This window comes from Dermacentor andersoni, chromosome 6, assembly GCF_023375885.2.
Source record: "Dermacentor andersoni chromosome 6, qqDerAnde1_hic_scaffold, whole genome shotgun sequence".
Classification (NCBI taxonomy): Eukaryota; Metazoa; Arthropoda; class Arachnida; order Ixodida; family Ixodidae; genus Dermacentor; species Dermacentor andersoni.
Window position 1 is genome coordinate 38812575 of NC_092819.1, and position 18404 is coordinate 38830978.

The window sequence follows — 18404 nt, forward strand, 5'->3', positions numbered from 1 at the left end:
GCGCGATTCCTAGGTGCAGCGTCCGATGCGGGACGCCTCTGACGTGGTCGCAGCGCCATAGCGCGTCTGGTGGGAGAGCGTCCCCTGCGATGTGGGCTGTGCTGCTGGCGAGGACTCATGCGTCTGCATGGTGCTCCCAAGCGAGATAGAGGACGATCCCATCGAGGCGTCAGCCCCATGATCACGTCCGCCTTCATGGCGCGTCGCGGCCCGGCTGTCCGTGCCGATCACTACGTTTGGCTCGCGTAGATCGTTTCTCCCTCCGAGACACCGAGTTCTTTGGTCCGTTCCGCTTGCTCAGGCGCACGTTTCGTTGCCGCGCCGAACGCTGCGTTGCTAGGCGCTCACCGCGTGTCTTTGTGTGACTCAAGAGCATGCCGAGCGAATGAGTGGGCGGTGCGAACGGGGTGCGATAACGCTATCGCGTTCCATTGTCGAAGGCGAAGCTTAAGAATCCTCAAAATTTTTGTGTATACACATGGACATGAGCCTCGGAAAACTAGCCCTTACTAGTTTCGCTGCAAATGTAATCGCCCGAGAATAGCGCCCTATCCTGCTTCTTACGCACCTTCATATATGACTCTCTATGCTCTTCGTGTTCTCCCAGCTTACCCCTGGCTTTGTCGACCCAATACACTAATTAGGTAACATCATGATTTTCTCCTCGAGATAATTTTCCGGGAACGAAAATGACGTTTCGTGAAGCAGGTCTCCTGACACGCGACACGCGCCTATACGCGTGACCAAAAAGGTCGAAGATGGCTCTTTTCTTGCGAAGACGCTTGGCTGCCCTCGACTTGGACACAAGTGAATCCTTTGACTGCTTCGATGCGATCGGGCACGGCGTGTACCAGCAGCGCCTGCTCTTTCTCAGTTTCGTCCTTTCATTCCTCGTGCACGTCAACATACTCTCCTTCTATCTCATATCGGGAGACGTTGACCACTGGTGTCGGCCGCCGCCTGACTGGACTATGTCCGTCGCCGCCTGGAGGAACTCAGCCATCCCTCTGGAGGCGGACGGCAGTCCCAGCCAGTGCTCCGTCTACAAGAATCCGGCAGACCCGAACGACACCGACGTGGTCGCTTGCGATCACTGGGACTACGATCCGAAGAACGAGAAAAAGACCATCGTGAGCTCTTGGAACCTGGTATGCCATCGGCGGTTTCTGATCACGGTCATACAGCTCGTGTACATCACCGGTTCCGTCGTGCTGCCCAGTATTGCCGGCTACCTGGCGGACAGCGTCGGCCGCCGGCCCTTGCTCCTGATGTTCACCGCCGCGCTCATTGTGGGGACGTGCGGCAGCTGCTTTGCCGATACGTACGTTTTGTACGTCTGGATCAGGTTCGTCATCTCCGGCTGTTCGGGCGCCGCTGCCCTGGTGTCCTGCATGCTCGCGTTCGAGGTGACCAGAGACGAGTACCGAACGACGTACACTGTTGCGGTCACTCTTTCGGCCGTCTTGCTCTCTGAACTGTGGTACGACATGGTCAGGCAACTCAGCCTCGATAAGTTCCTGCTCCAGGCGATCTTCTTGGCGCCCACAGTCGTTGCACTCAGCGCGTTCTGGTTCGCCGATGAGTCTGTACGATGGCTCATATTTAGCAGAAACATGGCGTCGGCGGAAGCAGTCATGCTGGCGGCCGCGAAGATGAACAACGTTCCGCTGCCAACTACGGCCTGTCTGCTAAACAAGCTAAAGGCGGAGGCGCTCAAGAGCGAGGAGCGTCTCAAAACGTTGCCGATAAATGGCGAAAATTCATGGGCGAATTACATACCTACTCGAGCGCTCTTCATGTTCCTCACATATTTCTCCGCAACATTCACGTACATTGTGCTGCTCCAGTCGTCCTTGAAGACTCCCGACTCGTGGGCCCGTTGGCTGTCGCTACCCAGCCACATGCTGACGACTCTGCTCGCATACACACTCATAGGTCGGGTAAGACCTCTTGAGCTGCTCATACGAAGCTGCGGTCTCCTCGGCGGCCTCGTCTGCCTACTCAGCGTGACCATCGGAGGCCCGATAGCGGTGCTCGCGCAGCTGTTGGTTATCCCAGCCGAGGCCTTTGCACTGGCGGTCAATGTCTTGGCAGGTGTCTGTGTGTGCGAGGTGTTCCCGACTCCCGTACGTGGCACTGCATTGGGCTGGTCCTTCGGCATCGGCCGAGTGGGAGGCGTCTGCGCCACGTTCGCGTCAGCCCTGAGGAACGTCGGTCGTGAGGACGCCGCGTTGGCCACGGCGGCTTGCATGATGTTCCTCTCGCTGGCGGCGCTCATCCGGATGCCGGGAAAAAACACGGGCCCCACGATCAACTTACGGAGGGTCTCCGCCACGGGCAGCATGAGCCTGGATCACATGAAAATGACGCTGGAGCCCCTTGCTTACCGGAAGCACGATAGGAGGCGAGCCAGCTATGACAGTAGGAGGTCCAACATTTCGCTCTCTTCTCGAAGGCACAGTGACTTTTAAGAATCTTAATGCGCGCTCAACTCATTACTATCGTAATAGTACTGTATGTCTCTGCTGTTGTAATGACTTCTCGCTCAGAATGTATTGAGATTAATATTTGTACTTGACTCGCGCCTTTGTTCGAGCAAGCGCCTCTCTGATTTGTGTACGTACATTCCGGCGGGTAGCGATCCCGCACAAGTAGAGCTACAGTTTATATCCCAGTCTGTCGCTGTTTTAGCAATAAACGCAGCGTTTATTTTCGTCCTAGAAGTTGTTTCTAGCTAATGATCCGTGGCTCGTCCTTGTCGTCCGGTCTCCGTCCGTGTGTTTATTTTTAGCGCTGCCCCCCTCCCCCCCCCCCCCCCCACACACACTCACCATTTCAAATTTGTTACAACAGGCCCAATTTTCCACGTTATTCACAGATCCTGTACGCTCCAATGCCGTCGGGTTAGGTTGTTGAGGCTACTCCGGAAAACTTCGCTGCTACGGTGAAAGCACGTTGCTGAGCTGCTACGAAGACTCAATGAGTACAGAAAGCAGGTCATAATAATGAAGTTTTAAGGAAAACATCTCGCAGAACCCATCTCACGATGACTGTTGGCGATAATGCGTGTAGCATTGAATAAATGTACCGACGCATCGTACCGACACCGACAAGTCGAGTTGTGTGCGAGGTCTGTTCTACACCGGGATTCCGCTTTCGGAAGAACATTCGGCGCGCCTCCGCTTCGAAGCCTGTGCGTGGCCTCCAAAAAACGTGGCGCGCAGATGCATGCAAACGCTGAGAAGCGCGTCATGCGGCAACCGGGCTCCCCTCTCGCGCTTCTCCGTTGAGACGCTGCACCGTGGTGCTGCCGAGTAGTCCGCGTCTGAGAAGCGTTGCGTGCCGGTGCGTGCGAACGCCGAGAATCGTTCCCTCGCTTGCCGCACACTAAGCGGCACACATACCCAGTGACCCAAGTTGGCGAGAGGTTCATCGAAGAGCGGCACGTACCCAGTGTATTGATCGCGCAGCTCGCTAAAGCGTTGGCACGAAAGACGTTCATTGGAAAGCGGCACACAGGCAGTGCATTCGTCGCGTAGCCGGCTAAAGAGTCAGGTTGCTGTTCTTAGGGAACCAGTGTGACGTGGTTTCGATTCCGCTGAGTAGCGGATATATTTAAAGGGTGTTTTATTGCCATCATAGAGCGGCGCGTACCTAAATACCCACCCAAGTTCGAAACCAGCCCGTGGACTAATTTGGGGCAGTGGGTGCGTGAATCCGGGTACGTGCCACTCTTCAATAACCCTTTTGCCGTCAACATGGATCACTTGATATGTGCCACTGGACACATGGTGGCCTTTAATGAACTTCTTTGAGAGCAACTTTGTACAGTAGGTGTGCCACTGGGTACGTTCGATTCTTGAACGAACAACTTTAGTGCCAGGTTGGGTCAATGTGTACGTGTCACAGGGTATGAGCCGCCTTTCAATATTGCCATTATATAAGACATATCAACAATTTCGCACTAACCGTCAGATTGATTTCTAATAACATTAATGTCGCCAATCTTCTCTGAAGGGTGTTTGCGCCGCCTGATTCCTTTTTCCATTAGGTGGCAGAAGCAGGCTTTCTTTTAGAGCGTAGCTCGTAGGCGCCCGTTCCCGGGTTGAGCGTTGGCGTCCCTATACGTAACCGCGTGAACGCGCTCGTGCCACTGCTCGCGCGTTCATCGTCGTCTTCTTCCGCAGCTGGCTCCGATGCCCCTCGTCATGCCAGCGTTACAGTTCCTCATCATACCAGTGTCCCTGCCTCTGCGAAGGCACTGACGGCACTGTCCCACACCCAGCCGGTGGGATGATTTCGGTCTCAACTTCTTTGCCTCAGTATACCACGAAACGAGAACACGTATCGAGCTGTGCTCAAAGTTCGCATTAAGGAGCATCGTAATCGTTGGATAATTTTTGCCTTTATCGTCAGTATCGATGCATGCTCGATCGATCGCTCATTGTGTAACGAAAATAACGTAATGTTCAAAGGAAATCGATAACGGGGATTCGAGGTCGCAAAGCTAAAACACGCGCTATGATGAGGGCCGTATTGTGTGGGCCTTCAATTCTGCCACCTGGGTTTCGTCAAAGTGCGTCTAAATCTACGCACACGACCGTTTTTTTTAAGTTCCGCACCGACAGACTCCGGCCGGGTTTGTGCTCAGCCGCAGAACACCCCAACCACTGAGAAACAAAGGTGGCTGGGTAAAGTCTCATGACCTACGGAGCCTATTGAGGCTACGGAGAAACCATTGTCGAAGACAAGCTATTAACTTTTAGTTCAGAGTCGAAGGAATTGTTGAAGCCTGCTGCCTATTCTTCTAAGGCGAACGTTTCTTTACGTACACTCCTGGAATTGGTGTGGTTGCCACTGTCTTCTGCTCGGTTGGTTGGTTGGTTGGTGTATATTGGGGGCATTAATTATGCACTGCTTACTCATCCGTACATTGTGAGCATCATTATAGGTTCGTATTTCCTCTTCGTCGCTTATGTGTGATCGTCATCATCATATTGACACTCGAAGCATGGCTTCAACAACAAAACAGGTTATTCCGTTGTCTTATTAAAATTCCTGCTTTTCCTTGTTCTTCTTTCTCTTCTGTAATCTTTACTTTGACCGATATTATTCACTGAAGAAAATAGCGAATAGATAAGACAACCAAAGGTTTTGCAGCTACCTAAGGTGCAATCATAGCTGATATGCCTAAATGTGAAAATTTCTGCTTTATTAAGGTTGCCTGATAAGGGATTAGTGCTCCGATGTCTAATCCTCTCAAGGGAGCGGCCTCATACGTTATAATTTAGTGAGAAAAGTGACAGCAAACACTGAATTTGTTTTTAAGCACAAATTAGTCGGGATTCTAATCTGACATATTGGTCTGTACACTTCGTATTATTAAACGCATTTAGCGGTGCAAATTTGCGTAGCCACTGTGGTTTCTTGAATGCAATTCGCGTGCTCCATTTCGTTATTTTTTTTTCAGTGGTTAGCTACGTACTACATGAATTCGTTGATCCCGAGCTAAACAGTTTCCTTCTATCAGAGGTCCGGTCTTCAGTTGCGGAATGGTTTGCGTAAATACACGTGATAAGAAACGTGTAAACTCTACGCTGTACTGCACATACTGTTGGGGCGTCGTGTCTAGGCGGTCGCACCAGATTACACCTATTTCCATTTGGGGAAGGGAAACAGGCTTTCGGATTGACAAAGCTGTAAAAGCTCAGTTTGTTTCCTTGCGTATGTGATCACACTGTTTCCGTGTTCCACCCCGGCAGCGACTGCGTCACAAAGCTGTCGCCGTTACGAGAAATACAGGCAACAATAATCTGCGTCGAATGCAGTTCCAATTGTTGCCATTTTGTGCAGGACATAGCAATTCGCCGGCATACACATTCTGTTGTGTTCCTATTGTGACAAAACAGAAGGGTGGTAAAGAGATTGCGTAGCAGGGCATGTTGCACATTGAAGTGGCGTTTCGCATTGCTTATTAAGATGAAATGTCAAATAATATCCGGCAACATAACTGGCTCATGACCACTTGTACAACACAACTACGTCCTCTCTTATAAAGGCTTGCGCGAAATTAAGTGGGAGAAATTGAGCAAGATGTTCGGTCCTTGGTATCTGCTTTGCCGCAAGATGCGGATAAAGATGCCATACATTGACTTCTCTTAACTGCCACGTCATACTCCATGTTAGGGTACAGACTATCACTTATCCAGTATTACGGTAACGAGTAATATCAAACGAGTATATCGGAAGGACAACACTTTAACCGGAATAACAAAGTAGCATATCTACTTGGCAAATTATGTGCAATAGTTTGTGCATAACGCAGGCGCTTGTGAAATTGTTTCTAAGTGCTGCAAGATTAATAAGATATTAAGAGGCATGTAGCTTTAGATTCAATACTTGCAAGTATGCGTCCTAGCTGGTTGCAGCAAAACGCGATTATGTTGCTTTCACTAATATGCGCGCACAGTTCTTTTAATGTAAATAGGTAGATTCTTATGCGAAAAAGACGACAACAAACGAATACACACATAGACGGGAAAGCCTCTGCCTTGTTTATACGTTCATTGTTTTTGTGGGCTTCTATTTTGCGCAAGGACCTGCCTATTTACTGCCATGCATCAACTATCCTAGCAACATGTTCTGGTTAAGCCCTTCGAAAATTGACGCATGAATATTTGTACCATTAAACGGCAGTTAGAGGCAAGACTGAAATTACTGTTTTGCATTTCCCATTTCAACTCTGTTTCGTACTTGTAAACCTAGCATTGCAGTCTAGTGCCTGCCCAAGAACACAGTTCCACGTATTTTTTTACTGTTCACTCACAACAATAACCAGTTAACAAATAAATAGAAATTGCAGTCGAGTGCATCAACTACGGACTAGCTCGAAACTTACGGAAGGGTACTTAAGTAACGCTGAGGAGTAAATATTGGAACACTGCATTTGAACTACGTTCGTTTGTGCCAGGAGTTAGTCGCCTCTTACCCGCCGTGGTTGCTCAGTGGCTATGGTGTTAGGCTGCTGAGCGCGAGGTCGCGGGATCGAATCCCGGCCACGGCGGCCGCATTTCGATGGGGGCGAAATGCGAAAACACTCGTGTACTTAGATTTAGGTGCACGTTAAAGAACCCCAGGTGGTCGAAATTTCCGGAGTCCCCCACTACGGCGTGCCTCATAATCAGAAAGTGGTTTTGGCACGTAAAACCCCATAATTTAATTTAGTCGCCTTTCATAGAAATCCCTGTGTAGTTGACGCGCAGGACAAATATTATCTATCTGATTGATACGTAACCCAATTCCGGCCAATATCGACGAATTTCGTCGCCTGACAGTTTTCGACGTGGTGCGCTACTCAGCAAGTACGTAGAAAAGTGCTTCAACAAAGAAATACACTTTATATCTCATTCATAAAAGGCATGTCCTCCTTAGGAGACCCTACACAATTCAGCTTTCTTTATTCCTTCTCACATGGTCATACATCACCGGTTATATTCTACTAGCTTAAATACCCTATCTTCAATACAATAGTGTTACCTTCTCTTAGCTCGGATTTCAGAGCATTAAGTATACGTAACGGCTTCACCGGTTTAACGAAGATCGGATAAAACAGCGGAATGCTCTTTGCGAGAAGTCTTACGGAATCCTTCGTGCCCTGTTTCCAGATGTCTTCGTATATATGTTCATATTCTCCTGAAGACCATTTATTTTCAAGAAATATTACAAGAACACAGTATACTTGCTCCTTTATATTTGTGGGCAAATTTACAATCGCAGAATTTACTTCTCCATAGGCCGAAAGCAGCAATTGACGCATGGTATCTCACCGCAACTGAATGCGTCCAGCGTTGCTGAATATAATAATATCTCCTAGATAACATTTTCTATGAGCGCACATTCTGTATTTTCAGTATTTTGATGCCTGCTGCAGTGATCGCCTCCTGTAGTTCAATTGCATAGTGACGCTGAACAAATAATAAAGCTGAGTTCCTGCATTGTAACGCTAGCTGGAATGCGTACAGCATCACAAAAACCTTCCTTTCATTCTATCTCTCTTTAGCGGTGAATTCCAATGTCATTGGTTCTGTTTAGAATTTTATTGCCATAAGCCAACACTCGAATGAACAGCTGAGATCGTTTCCAGAGCGAGGAAAGCTTACCATGTCTTCAGCCATGTCTTCATCACTGAAGGCGCCATATCCTGCTATAGGAAACTCTACCTAGGGCGATCCTACTTGGGTACCATGAAACGTGGAAATTGTACGGCTAGTAATTAAATTAACTCATTTATTAACGTTTACTAAAGAAGGAATATAAGATGTACATATGTTTGGAGCAGACGTATTCTTTTCTGCAAAGAGTGCTAAAAAATTATCAATTTAAAATAATAATGTTTACAAATGGGAAAAAAAAGTGAGAACTACATCAATTTTTGACCTCCAGTTGACGGAATTTGTTTATAGTGCGCCAGCTCAAAATATACAAATAATTTGTCAACAGGGCTCTTGCAAAACTGGCGCATACAATAAGAAAATTTCACGTAAATAACGAATGTACCATATTTCACGACTTCATTATCGCAATTTCAAACTTGGTGATCAATTTCTGTTCCCTACGCATACATTCAGCAATGTTTGGAAGAAGCTATGGGTGATAAATATAAGGTCAACTGCCTAAATGTTGTAGAATTTCACTTTATTTGAAAGAATTCATCTCTAAAATTCAGTTCAAGTTCTCAAATTGTATACAAATCACCTCAACCGTTCTCTAATGAGGGCAATAATACATAATACAACGTAATACAGACTTGAACGAGAGCTAAAGCTTGCTCTGAACTGTTACTGTTATCATTAACTCTTATATCTAGTAAGCCGCAGTTAACCTTCACTGTTTTACGCACTGGCGTTTTGCGGATGTTCTACTTGTGTCGTTGCAGAACAAACAATTTCAATCTGCAATTATTTTGGTCCTGAAGATGCTTGCATGAGAATTTCATGCGTCTTGCTTTAGCTTACTATCGTTGGAGACGCATTTCAATTAAATTGGAAGCCAAGATGAGTGCACCTATGCTGTGTTGTAAACGGAGATTCCGTAAAGGAGAGTTGTCATTCTAGCGCATTTCGAGATAACCTGTGAATATTTGGAGCCGTTTTGAGCGTTTTCCTTCTTTTTGGTTCACTCACCTGCTTGTTACTGGAATAAGAACGGTAGCTTTGTCTGTTTTGCAGAAGCTCTGTTGGGCGGATTTCTTATTCCTGACACTTTTGATCAATAGTTTCCTGTACATACAACCCAAAAGTTTAAGGTGCCATGTCTGTTGAAAGATATATGCAATCCATGCTGCGGCCCTTCTCAGCCGGCAGAGGAAGGTGGTGAAGCTTGTCACAATAAAGAAGCAGTCCGGTCCCCGGCGACAACAATCCCGGGACGGTCGCAAAGCTCTACTGCCTTTGTCATTCATTCAAGCAGTTCGTTTAGCATCATTGGTTAAGCCATGGCAAATAGATCACCAGAGCACGCCCACCATTCCTAGCAACGGTTTGGAATGCTGAATCCGAAGAGTACCGACAAGCATGTCTCCTGCCCTGAAATTGGTCGTCTGTCAGCCCACGGCCAGATGTAAACATTCTGTTGTCCTGTGTTGCTTCGCCTTACAGGTAAGTAGTACTGCCGACACTGAGGTAGGTGCGTGCCAAATTATATGACACATTGTATAGAAAATGGAATTTCTCGTTACTTTTAATTTCGACCATACTATAAAACTCATTTTGCATTTTTCGACCTAGAACTATCACATAATGTCGAATATATTGTTGAAATAGAGGTACTTCAACGCGAATACGTCGAATGCTCATTGTAAGATCTGGGAAGTTTGATTATGCGTCTCCGATTATGTTATCAGAGTTCTCGAATCGCTGTATTCCGCACACAGTAACATAACTGAACGAATATTCAGCTCTCCTTTCTTGTCCAGCGTCCCGCCGCGGCAGCAGTGGTCGAGCGGTTCGGGCCATCGCAGATCAAAATTAAGGACGAGGGAAAATTTTCGGTGGGTCATTTTATCACTGCGTGGTAGTATACGATAACTGATTAATGAAACTTCGTAGTCAAGCCACGCTTTCTGCGAGAGGAAGTATGATTTGCAAAGCTTTATAGCCGTATTTCGAACGTTCCTCCATTGGATAGTGACCTCGACTCGATGTTGTTGACGATAATGATTATTGCCAGTGGCGTCCATTTTAAGTTGGTACGGCGTCAAATAATCGCCTAGTTTTTGCAACCTACTTACGTCCTAGTAATCTAGCATTCTGCGCATCTGGTTCATCTCGTTAACTTACCTGTATGCTTGTGACGATCCCGCCCCCGTATGTCTTGCCTGCATCTAAGCAAATAGCTTTTTTGGGCACTTTTCGTCCGTGTTCGTAATGGTGGGGGGTGTCGGGCATTCACCGCTGATACAGATGCACCGATGGAAATTGGCACGTCCTCTTCCCCTCCCCTCTCTCTCTTCCTGGAGTTGCGGCGGTAAAGAAGGATGACGGTCACTTTCGACGCCAGCGCTCACGCCACTGGAGACATCGCACGTATGACAAACCACCTTGTACGCATAACACCATTACAGATATGCTAATTAATTGCTGCGTTCTCTATGAGATTACGCAATGAAAGAACAAACGCCACCGGCATCTCCTCGCTGGATCAAACAAGTGCCTTCAGGCCATCCTTTTTTTAGTAAAGCGAACAGCGTTGTAGAATCGTTCGGCTATTCGCATACATTTACTGTCACCGTCATTGCTTCTTGCACAATTTTTCGCGGGATCGAATCCCGGCCGCGGCGGCCGCATTTCGATGGGGGAGAAATGCGAAAACACCCGTGTACTTAGATTTAGGCGCACGTTAAAGAACCCCAGGTGGTCGAAAGTTCCGGAGTCCTCCACTACGGCGTGCCTCATAATCAGAAAGTGGTTTTGGCACGTAAAACCCCAAATTTAAATTTAATTTTTTCTTGCACAATTTTAATAAACTGTTTTCGTTCTCTAATCTGATACTTACACACATGTGGAACGCAGAAATTAGAAATGAGGCAATCGCTGAACTTATCAGAACGAACTTCGGCGCATTTATAAGACAACGACAAATTCTATTAAGTGGCAATACTGAAGTGATGACTTCTGGCGTGAAATTTCTTATAAGCTTAGCTGGAATACAGAAACTATAGCAGTAATGCAGCGCGTACTTTCCTGGTCCGTAACGATGCAGGAGAGAGAGCGAGAAGGAGGGAGCAATAGATAAATGTGACCACCAGCAAACCGTGTTAAAGTGCGAGCACATTTAACACGCATCGCTCCGTCGTACATAAAACTTCCCAGATCTCATGTACTCCCAATGTATGGTTCGTTTTTTACAGAAACTTCCAATGACGTCATTAAAGGCGTCGTTCTGATGAACCAGCAAGGTGAACGGGCGCGTCCGTTGGCGTCTCGCGAGGCTCAACACTCTTCAGCACAGCTGGTAGGGAAAGGGCGTTTCATAAGCTTTGCTTTCACAATGCAAGCAGGTGTCCTGCGCCTGTGAAAATGATACACTGACGTCATCCTAGCAGCAATATTTGGGAAAAATCACGGTGAGCAGCTGCGTCCTTCACGACATGCAAGCTATCTGATATGCGTTTTATTTCTTATCAGCTGCAACTTACAGAATTCCGATTGTTGTTGTGGCAGAGGCGCGTAGTTGGAAAATTCGTATTTTGCTTTCTATTTGCTAACGGTTAGTTTGTTCCTAACGCAACCACGTTCGGCCGTGATATCAGAAAGCCCGGAATTCGACTCCTGCCTGCGGCAGCTCGGTGGCTTCTGTTGAAGGGACGCAAGAACTCAAGTGCAGTTGTGCCCGTTAAGGGAATGCAGTTTGCCGAAGTTATTACGGAGTGCTGCGCTACTACGCGTCTCACAGAAAAGCTGCCTCTTTTGTATTTATAAACTAAATGACTAAGTGAAGTTCTTTCTTTAACGCTTCAGATTTTCGTCATAGTCTGTTAAATACTCGAGCGCATCAAGGAAAATTCTACGACCGCCCGTTAACAGATCTTGACGTTGACTTTTCTTGTGAACAAATTTAAATCGCTTCAGCACTTGTTTTATGAGACCATTGCTCTATTGCATGTTTGTTTGAAGCGCAACGGTCCGAACAGATTTCTGTTCACCTGCCAACGGACGAGCCCACATTCCTATCGGAGACTAGGGCGGTGAAAAACCTCATGCAGTTGTATCGTTGCGCCATCTATCGAAAAGCAAGCATAATAATGACGAAAAATTTTGTTTTCTTTTTCGATTCCTATAGTGCTTCTTCAGCACGAACTGTTTCTTTCACTTGCGAAAAACGGATTTTGTGTAAATCACTTGCGATAACTGTTAGTTTGTCACGCGTACCGTATAAAGAGAGGCGTTTACAATAAAGTCCAGGAAGTGCTGAAGGTAGAGTCAAATTTGGTTAGTGTAAGATGCTTGGCCAGTTTCATCGAAATTTTCCTGACGTAAGAGCACTTTGAAAGCAATGAGAATGCTACCGAGGTAGTTGCTGAAGTGATGCCTAATCAGAAACAGCACTTGCGTGCGGGAGGTATCGGCAATGTGTATCCTCACTTTTTCGGAAATGACGGGTTGTATACATGCCCATTAAGAAAGCGCGACTTCGCAATGATGGCGGCAACACTGCAAGCTCGGAGATAACCAAATAACTTGTTGCTGCTGTTGTTGTTGTCTAAAACCATAGCTCCGACATCAACAACAACAACAAGTTATTGGCTTGCTTTGTTAATTTTCCTGGTTTTCGATGTTTTCTTTCTCCTATATAAATTTTGTTCTGGCCCACCGTTTTGTTCTTCAATATCCATTGAAGAAGTTAACTAATAAAGTAAGACAGCAAAGGGTGAAATCTAAGATTAAACAATAGCAGATATACGTAAATGTATAAATTGTACTTTTATAGAGGTTGTCTAATAAAGCGTCAGTGATACGAGATCTAAACCTCTCCAAACAAAAGAAACCAGTGCCCTTCCACTCTGTGAACAAGGATGACCAGCAAAGCTGTGCTTGGGGGCCGCTTAATGGCGAACTGCACCTTGTTAGATACGGGACCTTTTCCTGAGCCTACTTCGAATTCACCAGACCACATCGAATCGCGTCACAGCTAATTAAGGAGCGCAAAAGCACGCATCTACCACGTTCCCGAGGCACCGCACGTCCAAACAAGTTGGCGTCCCCCACCTCATGCGCCGCAGGTTGAGCTATTCACTGCTTGACTCTTCCCGAAAGTGTAGCGGGAGCCTGGCACGGTTGCAGGTAACGTGGGTCCCAAGGTAAGACGGCTGCAATGCACCGTGAAGCCCTGGCAGCAATCCCCCCATCCGCCTTTGTGAAGGCACTTGCAAGCCAGGAAGGCAATACCGCAGAGAGAAGTAAGCCCTCTGACAATTGGGGCCCAAGGAGCGACCCTCTGCGCCGGGTGTGACACAATCGCACGGGCGCTTACCATTGGCCGAAAATGACGCCACCTGAGCGGGCTCGCCGATTGGCCGAACGTGACGTGACTTCGAGACAGCGAAAGGGTTAAAAGCCAGAGACCGGGAGCAGCAAGAGAGCATTTCTTCCTTCATCTCTTTCTAGCGTCTTGCCACGGGCCGCAGCGTCCGAGTTGCTGCCGGCCCGTAATGACTTTATGACTGTTAATTTCTTCGTACTCTCACTCTAAATAATGTAAATAAACCTCCAGTTTTCATCTCAAAGTCCTCCTCAACCTCGGCCAACTCCCGCACCCAACGGCAAGGTCCAATATCTGGGGGACAGCAATTGGGATTGTCCTACAACTCCAACAACCTCCGTCGCGGGTTGGCCCGGCATTGCAGTATCTTCAGGATCGGCCCACGTAAGAAAAGTGCTGAACGCCTGCTTCGCCTCCGCCGCGGGTCCCACATTGCACTATCTTCGCGATCGGACCACGCATGGGAAGTTTTGCGTCTGCACACGGACACCATCCTGGGGGAGCTAGCCCTTAACAGCTTCGCTATGAAATAGACGTCTGACTCTGGAGTTTTTTCAAGACACGTAGCGCCATCTGCCGGTGCGAAAAGGCAGTAATTGAGTAGTGCGAAGCCCTACTCCTTTGCTAAGTTGTCTATGTAGCTAGCGACTGCGAAACAACGATTTAACTAGATTTGGTCCATATTGCGAGTGTTTGCGCATATAACACCCAGACAGAGAACTATTAATTTCTACGCTAGTCGCACGCGCCGCCGAACTGCCATAAAGCGCTTGCTGGCTCACTCTTCAAACTGATGGCGGAAACTACGGCAACCAGGATAGCTCCGCGCGCTACGAAGAAACGCCGCAATCGACGCTACTGTTGTGTTGTAAATTGCCATGAATGTGAAGGACGGAATAACAACGTTCAGTTTTACCGATTTCCATCGCGATCGTATGAAGGGGAAAGGCGACAGCGCTGGATACGGGCCGTTCAACCTGTTGGGTAATCGAATTACTTGCATTCCCCACAACACAGCGGCTCGCATGAGAAAGTGCGACAATTTTGTGCTGCTGTAATTGTGTTGCGGAGCCCTGACGGAGGACCGCGGTAACCAAGCGAAAACTCAATAATCTGCAGCCGCCACTTCGTTGGCAACATAAAAAAAATGTTTGCGAACCATCCTGCGTATGTGCGATTGATATTTCCACAGACGTCCGCCTCCGCTTGACTCAACAAGTGGGACACAGAGATTTGGCAGGTCAGTTTAACCAAACATTTTGGTTCGTTTATAAATTCAAAATCCTGTTCTACAGCATCGTTGTATCGCGAGCTCATTTCTACTTTCTATGTCCTGCGCCGATACAACAAGCCCGTTTGGTAATGTGCTGAGCCTGCTCGACTCAGTTTTTCAGATGTGAGCAATAAAGTTGCTGTAGGAGCACTGGATGAGTAATTGCGAAGTAACGCACGTGTGTAAAGAAAAAAAAAATGTCGCGTTTAGTTAAATTTATTTGTGCGCGCTTGTTGCTCGAAGCGTCTGCGAAAAGTTCAAAGTTACTGAGCGATGCTGTAGCTCCTGCGAGAAAGAAAGATGCGGCGCGTAGGCACTGTAGGAAGCCTACTTTCGTTATGATCGCACGCAATTTACTGCCTTGGAAAACGTTTTCTGCTTGCTGCCCTGAAAAAGGCTATGGAAGGATTTACTCTCTGTAAATAATTGCGAGAGAAAACACGGTAATAACATGCATAAAAATATAGGAGATAACTAAGTCTTGTGTTCAGGACATTTTGAACACAAACCAATTTGAAAATGCTTAGATTTTTATGCTGATATGCCTATAAACAAACCTAATGCTCTCTGTACTTGCGAGCTGCAGCACGCCGAAATAACACCTAGTTGCGACTTCTTTTATATTGTACACGTACTTCGCCCTGCTGAGCTTCCTCCCTTTCCGAAGCGTGGATGGGCGGTAGAAACTTTCCAGGTCCTTGATATTTAGGAAACCGTGCCTCAACATAACCGAAAGCTGAGGGTCCATTGTGGCCTATGCACCTTCGCTTGTGGACAGCTTTTTTGCACTACTCAGTTCGCGCCAAGTCTGCGATGGGGGCACTGGTGACGGGTTTTTCCGCAACGCCGCCTGGGCAGAGTCTGAGGTCTATTGGTTATGTCTCTGTGTTTAATGATTAATTAATGACGAAGACGAACGCACGAGCGCGTTGGCGAGGTAGCGCCGAGCGGCGCCACGAGCCAGCTGTGGAAGACGACGACGCTGGAGCCAATCGTGATGACAGTTTGTCTACCCATGGACACGAGCCTCGGGAAACTAGCACTTAACAGTTTCGCTGGAAAACTAATCGCCCAAGAATACCGCCCCATCATGCTTTTTACGCATGTCCAAACATGACTGGCTATGCTCTTCGCGTTCTCCCAGCTTATCCCTGGCTTTGTCGACACAGTACGCTAACTAGGTAACGTCATAATTTTGTCTTAGAGTTAATCTTCGAATCGGGGAACGAAAATGACGTTTCGCAAGGCAGACCACTATTTTTCGGTAAGTCGGCGATACCAATTGTCACGAAAAAAACTTCTTGAACTTCCGCTTGCTAAATTTAATCACCAGAAATCTTTCGGTGCGTCAGCTATAGGGGTCAGCCACAGGGACGTGTTTTATGCCGTTTGCGGTTACATACAAGCAACAAAACGAATAACTTTTTGGTTGTTCTCTTGTAATTTGTTTGTTATTGTATGTTTACATTTCTTTCTTTTTTCTCATGGAATTTGTGACACTCCAAAAGAATGGGTAATCGTTTCAGCAAGCAATTCTTGGCCAATCCCCCAGTGTGGGTATGAGCCATAACATGAGGCCATCATAATCATAATCATCATCACCATGAGATCTGACACGCGACACGCGCCTAAGCTTGACCAAAAAGGTCGAAGATGGCGCTTTTCTTTCGAAGACGCTTGGCTGCCCTCGACTTGGACACGAGTGAATCCTTTGACTGCTTCGATGCGATCGGGCACGGCGTGTACCAGCAGCGCCTGCTCTTTCTCAGTTTCGTCCTTTCATTCCTCGTGCACGTCAACATACTGTCCTTCTATCTCATATCAGGAGACGTGGACCACTGGTGTCGGCCGCCGCCTGACTGGACTATGTCCGTCACCGCCTGGAGGAACTCGGCCATCCCTCTGGAGGCGGACGGCAGTCCCAGCCAGTGCACCGTCTACAAGAATCCGGCTGACCCGAACGACACCGGCGTGGTCGCTTGCGATTACTGGGACTACGATCCGAAGAACGAGAAAAAGACCATCGTGAGCTCCTGGAACCTGGTATGCCATTGGCGGCCTCTGATCGCGGTCATACAGCTCGTGTACATCACCGGTTCCGTCGTGCTGCCCAGTATTGCCGGCTACCTGGCGGACAGCGTCGGTCGCCGGCCCGTGCTCCTGATGTTCACCGCCGCGCTCATTGCGGGGACGTGCGGCAGCTGCTTTGCCGATACGTACGTCTTGTACGTGGTGATCAGGTTCGTCATCTCCGGCTGTTCGGGCGCCACTGCCCTGGTGTCCTGCATGCTCGCGTTCGAGGTGACCAGACACGAGTACCGAACAACGTACACTGTTGCGGTCACTCCTTCGGCCGTCTTGCTCTCTGAACTGTGGTACGACATGGTCAGGCAACTCAGCCTCGAAAGGTTCTTGCTCCAAGCGATCTTCTTGGCGCCCACAGCCGTTGCACTCAGCACGTTCTGGTTCGCCGGCGAGTCTGTGCTATGGCTCATCTTTATCAGAAACATGGCGTCGGCGGAAGCAGTCATGCTGGCGGCCGCGAAGATGAACAACGTTCCGCTGCCCACTACGGCCTGTCTGCTAAACAAGCTAAAGGCGCAGGCGCTCAAGCGCGAGGAGCGTCTCAAAACGTTGCCGATAAACGGCGAAAATTCATGGGCGAAATACATACCTTTTCGAGCGCTCTCCATGTTCGTCACATATTTCTCCGCAATATTCACGTACATTGTGCTGCTCCAGTCGTCCTTGAAGACTCCCGACTCGTGGGCCCGTTGGCTGTCGCTACCCAGCAACAAGCTGACGACTCTGCTCGAACACACTCATATGTCGGGTAAGGCCTCTGGAGCTGCTCATATGAAGCTGCGGTCTGCTGGGCGACCTCGTCCGCCTACTCAGCGTGACCATCGGGGGCCTGATAGCGATGCTCGCCCAGCTGTTCTTCATCCCAGCCGAGGCCTTCGCACTGGCGGTCAACGTCTTGGCGGATGTCTGTATGCGCGAGGTGTACCCGACTCCCGTACGTGGGACTGGATTGGGCTGGTGCTTCGACATCGGCCGAGTGGGTGGCGTCTGCGCCACGTTCGCATCGGGGCTGAGGAACGTCGGTCGCGAGGACGCCGCGTTGGCCATCGCGGCGTGCATGATGTTCCTCTTGCTGGCGGCGCTCATCCGGATGCCAGGGTAAAACACGGGTCCCACGATCAACCTACGGAGGACCTCCGCCATGTGCAGCTATAGCCTGTATTACATGAAGGTGACGCTGGAGCCGTAAGTTTACCGGAAGCACGATAGGAGGCGACCCAACTATGAGAGTAGGAGGTCCAGCCAAAGCAGAGTGACTTTTGGGACTTTTAGGGCTAATTCAACTTATCATGTTAATAGCACTGTTTATCAGAACTGTTGTGATGGATTCTCTGAAGTTATTGCATTTCTTTTACGTGGCTGTAGAGCATGCGATATCCTCGACGTGCGTTTTATCGCCAGTATCCAAGCACGTTCGCTTGATCGCGTATGTCTTCATTAAAATAGTACGAAGTTCAAATGAAATCAACTGCGGGGTTTATCGTCGCAAAGCAAAACAGTCTGTGCG

The 18404-nt window shown here is 48.2% G+C and overlaps 2 protein-coding genes across 2 annotated transcripts; both read left to right on the top strand.

The window, feature by feature from the left end:
• Nucleotides 1-758: 758 nt before the first annotated feature.
• Nucleotides 759-2471, top strand: LOC129382297 (solute carrier family 22 member 7-like). The gene has a single exon (XM_055066087.2). The coding sequence runs from the start codon at nt 759-761 to the stop codon at nt 2469-2471; it is 1713 nt and encodes a 570-aa protein (XP_054922062.2).
• A 13994-nt stretch (nt 2472-16465) lies between these two features.
• Nucleotides 16466-17999, top strand: LOC126522086 (solute carrier family 22 member 7-like). The gene is made up of 2 exons (XM_072288913.1): nt 16466-17577; nt 17675-17999. The coding sequence occupies exons 1-2, from the start codon at nt 16466-16468 to the stop codon at nt 17997-17999; spliced, it is 1437 nt and encodes a 478-aa protein (XP_072145014.1).
• Nucleotides 18000-18404: the final 405 nt, after the last annotated feature.

Excerpts from the sequence above, each read along its gene's own strand:
- LOC129382297 (XM_055066087.2), top strand. The coding sequence starts at position 759 with ATGGCTCTTTTCTTGCGAAGACGCTTGGCTGCCCTCGACTTGGACACA.
- LOC126522086 (XM_072288913.1), top strand. The coding sequence starts at position 16,466 with ATGGCGCTTTTCTTTCGAAGACGCTTGGCTGCCCTCGACTTGGACACG. Across the intron at positions 17,578-17,674 it reads TCCTTGAAGACTCCCGACTC|CTGCGGTCTGCTGGGCGACC; the intron begins GTGGGCCCGTTG and ends GCTCATATGAAG.